General features: G+C 30.4%; 1 protein-coding gene across 1 annotated transcript in view; it reads right to left on the reverse strand.

Moving 5' to 3' along the window:
* Window positions 1-5,695, reverse strand: part of LOC106712880 (C3 and PZP-like alpha-2-macroglobulin domain-containing protein 8) — an 86,387-nt gene extending 80,692 nt beyond the window's left edge. The window contains exon 1 of the mRNA XM_045679384.1: window positions 5,594-5,695. Within this exon, the coding sequence (XP_045535340.1) occupies window positions 5,594-5,661 (68 nt within the window). The 5' untranslated portion in view covers window positions 5,662-5,695. The remainder of the gene's footprint in view (window positions 1-5,593) is intronic.
* Between the last annotated feature and the right edge of the window lie 305 nt (window positions 5,696-6,000).

Consider the following 6,000-nt stretch of genomic DNA (forward strand, 5'->3'; position numbering starts at 1 on the left):
TTTTAATCGAAAGGAAGTGCTTGCAGGTGGGTCCCATTTTTTTGTTTTTTTTTTAAATAACTAGAAGACTAGTAGATTTTGAATATAGCTTCAAAATTTGTTGCGAAAATTAGGGACATTTTTGCTTTCATAGCTTACGTAGGCTAAACTATAAGACCTACATCAAAATGATGTATGGCGAATTGTAGCTCTTTAAATGTGCTAAATAAAAGTCCGCGATAGCATATATCTATCTTTTATAGTTTTCTCACAATAACCATTTTTTTCTTTACGAAACATTAATTAAATTCATGCCCTATTTCCGACGCTATTATTCAAATTCAGTATTAACCCTTATGTAAATAAACATGTTCATTATCAAGAGAATTTAATGTAGATTATATTTGCAATTAAAACTATATCATTCTGTCTAATAGTTTAGGAGATATCGTAAGAATAAAATTACGCGGAAACGAAAAATGCTACATAGCGTTACAATGAATAGCACAAATTTGCTTTCTGGGCTTACGTAGGTCAAACTATATGACCTACATTAAAATGATGTATGGAGTAATTATAGATCCTTAAATTTGCTAAATAAAAGTCTCAGGTGGCATATATTTATCATCTATGGATGTCTCACAAAAACCATGTTATTGTGAACAAACTTCGATTAAAATGCACACGAAAAACAGCGTCGTAAGCTTACGGCGCTATTATATTATATTCGATATGAATCCTTATCAAAATAAATATGTTTGATGGCTAGAGTATTAAATGCAGATTACATTAGCCTTTAAACTATGTAATTCTGATCAATAGTTTGGAAGACATTAAATGATTAAAAACTACGCGCATTCGAAAAATGCTAGTGCGGCGCGCGGCTGGACAAAATTAAAGGCACGCTACGATGTATTAGTTCGTTAATTTTCAATTTGTATACAGATTTTGATAATTATTTCATTGTTTAAAGGATAAGTGGTTTTCTGGTGCATTCTAAATTAGTTATTGAATAGAAGTACACACATATTAAATAGGAAAGTCCTTTTCTTTATTTGTCTTATTTATGTCCTTATACGTATTAAGGAAATTTGTAATTGAACTTCAAATTCACTAAAAATTGTGAAATAAAACAAAAATTTTAAGAAAAAAAAAATAGCCGACTTCAAATAAAAAAAAAAACAATCTCAAACAAAATGCACTCAAAAGTAACATAAAAAAACAATTTCAAACAAAATGCATTCAAAAGTACCTTAAAAAACAATGTCAAACAAAATGCACTAAAAAGAAACAAAATAATGTCATGAAAACTTCTTTCTTTCTTTCTTCTCTCTTTCAAAAACCCTCTAAACTCTAAAGAAAGTTCTCTTCTTTCTTGTAACATGTCTATATTGTATAATTATTGTTATTTTGGAGTCGGTTTTGGCCTAAGTAGGGACATAAACGTAAGTATGTCTAATACATCTCAAATATAAAATGTATTATATTATATTTACTTCGGCCGACACCGACTGCGAAATAACAATAATTATACAATATAGACATGTTACAAGAAAGAAGAGAACTTTCTTTAGAGTTTAGACGGTTTTTGAAAGAGAGAAGAAAGAAAGAAAGAAGTTTTCATGACATTATTTATTTTCTTTTTAGTGCATTTTGTTTGACATTGTTTTTTAAGGTACTTTTGAATGCATTTTGTTTGAAATTGTTTTTTTATGTTACTTTTGAGTGCATTTTGTTTGAGATTGTTTTTTTTTTTATTTGTTTTTGTCTTACTTACCTATGAACATACTTAAAATCATATACGCCATAGTAAATGATAATCATGAAACCTATGTGAGCTGAAATTTTATAATCTTACTAATATTATAAATGCGATTGTTTAGATCGATGGATGAATGAATGTTTATTTGAAAGTACCTAGCGGCTTAACGGATCTTGATGAAAATTGACACACATGTAGAACATAGTCTGGAAGAACACATAGGCTACTAATTAAGTTTTTTTTTAATTCCCTCCTTCTCCTCACAACCGTGATAAAAGAGCCTCAAACGCCGGGTCAGATATCCTTGTTTGATTACAATAAAATAAAAAATTAATTGATCTAAAATTTTAAGATATTCTCAGGAATATTGCCAGGTACCTCATAAATATGAGTACAACGAGGTAAATTGCAACACCCTTAATGCTTGAAGTGTGACACAGAATCAAACTTGAGTATTAATTTTCCATTCAAAGAATTTACAGGCATTTTGAAACAAACAACGTTGATGCTTTGTAATGGTTTTTGTCAAATATTTGTACATTTATTATACTACAGTAACTCAACTTCTTTTTGTAGACCTGTTATGATTGTTTTCAAGATAATCTGGGATTAGCATTAAAACATTAATCTCTTTTGAGTTTATTTGTCGGTTTTTTCAATTTATCGTTGTCTTCTTATTTTCTGTTTTTTTTTTTTATTACTGAATAGGATTTAGTTAGAAGAACATTAAAATTAATAGACACAGATTAGGTAAATCGTATATATTACTAAGCTTCACTTCTATTGAAAGAAAAAAACGGATATCAAAGTTTCTGAACACAGTCTACAATACAATTATTTATATTATAAAGATTTAGTACATATATATTTTTCAGGCATTCTCGTAACGGGAATCCGTGCTTACATGTTATCATCAAAAATTCTTTAACCAATCTCGACTCGCGTCTTAGGTTCGTCACGCCGTGAGACAAGACTCGTGGCTCATTACATCTCTATAAATAATTCATGCTCCAGCATTCCCCCTTTATCCCCCTACAATCCCCCCTACATACCCACTGACCTCGTGTTTTGAAGATAGAGTCCGGCATTGAATTGTCCTTAGCAACAATATTTCACTTTTCCTGGCAACATCGATTGTTTACTCGAAAGAGAAATAAATGCTTCCAATATTTCATGGGATTCCCCCTTTGTATGAATTTTCTGTTAAACAATTTCTGAGAGTGGTATCCGACAGTTTTACTTATATACGACTCAATAACTAAGTTTAGTTTAGTGTTTATGTATAGAAGTGTATCGTAAATAAAGTAAATGGAAAAATAATTCATGTTACAGGTTCAGAACGAAAATAATTTATAGACTGGTAAATTATATTTTTATATTTTATTGGATTTTCTAAGAATTGTAACTTTGTAAGAGACCTCGATAAGATTATAAAACATTTTAATATACAACATCTAGCTACCCATTTTTTCTCAGAGTCGAATGTTTAATAATTCAAAGCAAAAGAGTTTTACTTCGTATAAATTATACATCAACGACAGAATTCTATTACGTAAAAGTAAACTCAGACGAATCAGGTAAACACTAGCGATGTGCCTTCAAAATAGACCCCTGAATAAATAATGAATACCACAAATGCTACTTGAAAATGTTACTTTTACAATGAGAAATTTTAAACATATATTTGATACATTAAAACCTTTCTCAACAGTCTATCATAATAAAAGATTAAGAGTTATATGACACAAAGGAAAAAAAAACATTATCGATACATTCTTTTGAAGATTTTATTTAATTTAATTGTTCTCAAAAGAAAGAAAGCACAAGACTCTCCTTTATTAAATGAAATCGAAACAAATTTAAATGTTAATTGTTACACAGAGACACTTAATGGTTGCACTTAGTGACCATTAAACCAACTCTAATGGTAGTATTAAGAAAAGTTTAGTTTCATAATTATAATGACGAACTTTAAAATTTCAATATTTTTCCTTAATCTTTGTCTAAGAACATATTTAAGATGAGGTAATTTACACGTCTATCTCTGGCAGCTCACAAACTTGAGATATCGTTAAGTGAATGACTCTTCTGAATGAAATTAGTACTCTAGGGAATCCTTTGTTTGTTAAGTCGTTTTACAACACCCTCTTGTCTTTTGAGAAATGATTATCGCCGAAGTTTCGTGACTAGCGTAAAATTTTTCAGTCCCAAAGTGATCGCTTAATAAGCGAAATGTTGCAAATTTTTAATAATTTACTTGTGATGCTTTCTTCCGTACTTTTTTCTCAATATTCAAAAGTATGAGTTGAAAAAATTATAGAACGCACTCTGTATTATTTAAAATACTAAATAAAACGGTGATTCATACGCCATTGTAGTTAATCTATTCCTTCATCGTCCACAATTCTATCAACCGTCTGTGAAGGGTTTACATATTCTTTGTTTTGTTTTTTTTTTTTTATGACACGGTACAATTGGTTACACGTTAACGTAACTTAACGTAAGTCGTGAACAAAGTGAAATATGTTTTATTATTATTTATGTATTCTTTCAAAAACTTTATTATTCCACACAATATAATTGTTCACAACAACATTATAAAAGTAAGAAAAATGTGTTACGAAAGTAGGACGAATGTGACAGCTTAATGCCTATTACAAAATATATTTTTTATTAAATTCACAACATACACGCCGCCTGATTAAAAGTGATTCCGTGAAAAGAAACATGGTTAAATTTTTACAGTTATTCAATTTAATAATATGCACATTCTTTAAAACTATATGTAATACTAGGTGTCGTCCGCTACTTGTCCGCACGGATTAAAAAAAACGTAAAAAGCAGCCTATGTGTTCTTTCAGACTATGTTCTACATCTGTGGCAAATTTCATCGGATCTTCCATTGAGCCGTTCCGGAGATACCTTCTAACAAACATCCATCTAAACTTTCGCATTTATAATATTAAGTAAGATGTTAAATTCAATCTATTACTCTTTTCAAACCAGTTGATTATTTCGTGGAGTTTTGCCGCTATGATAATGACACCATTGTGACAACAGTTCTTAATTTTTTTTATTTCACAGTTCAGTGGTATTATAAGACAAATATGTTAATGGCAACATTTAATTAGCTATAAATGGGACTTTGCTGGCTATATTTAGAAGTTGAAATATAAAAGTTATTCATGCGACGCAGTAATAAACGAAACACGTTCGTTAAAAGGTGCACCACTTTTACTCGGCTGGCTCTTGACACGTTTTCACTTTCGCACCGACCGCCCCGGAATTGTAGAGAACGTTTTTTTCATACGAGTGGAACTGCGCTTTCATATTTTAAACGGGGTCTCGCCTTTCAGAAGGTCAAGAGGTAGCTTAATTTTCGTTCGCAGTTTTTTTCAAATTCGCATATTTAAAATGCTCTTTCGCGTAACATTTAAATTGTGGCAAATAAAATTTACACTTTTAATTGCTTATTTCTGTTTTCGGGTAGTATTTATTTAATATTAGCGGTTTCCCGCGATTTCGTCAGCGTGAAATTAAAACAGTAGCCAAAGTTAATCCAGCACACATAAGCTAACTTCCAGTAAAAGCCACGTCCAAAATCAGTCCAGTCGTTTCGAAGATTACGCCGGAATAATCGCGGACTTGCATAATTATTTTGTTTAATTAACAAAAATTAAAACAAAATGGATTTCATTATAAGCAAGCAAATACATCATGTTTGAGAATTTTTTTTGACTCTTCGATTGTATTAAATGTATTGGTAGATTTTTCACTTGAAATATGTCTATTGAAAAACTTGAATCTTTGTACACTACGGGTTTGGTACTAAAAAAAGGTAAATATACTTACGTTGTACATTTTCCAGCTCTGAGCGGAGTAAGTTGTGCTGCCAGAAGCAAAATGGCAAACGCAAACATTTTGTTAATGTCTGTCAGCGCATTTCTTCAAGAAAATCTGCAAAAGAAAAGTAACATATGTTATCTTACTTAGTACTCAATACAAATATTTTAATGGACCAATGGATGGATGTAGGGATGGATTTATGAATTTTTGTTACCACGTAACGACTATACGGATTTGGATAAAATTAGGAACAGAGTTAGATAACACTTCGAATAGCAAATAGGTTACTCAGTTTTTTTTTAATTATTATACGCGAATGAAACAGCATATATCTCTGTAGGTCTTCGTCCGCGTAAAATTTCTATAACGTAATTCTACCTTATACTAAAAAATAACTAAACATTATTAAGGTA

Source organism: Papilio machaon, chromosome 9, assembly GCF_912999745.1.
Source record: "Papilio machaon chromosome 9, ilPapMach1.1, whole genome shotgun sequence".
Taxonomy (NCBI): domain Eukaryota; kingdom Metazoa; phylum Arthropoda; class Insecta; order Lepidoptera; family Papilionidae; genus Papilio; species Papilio machaon.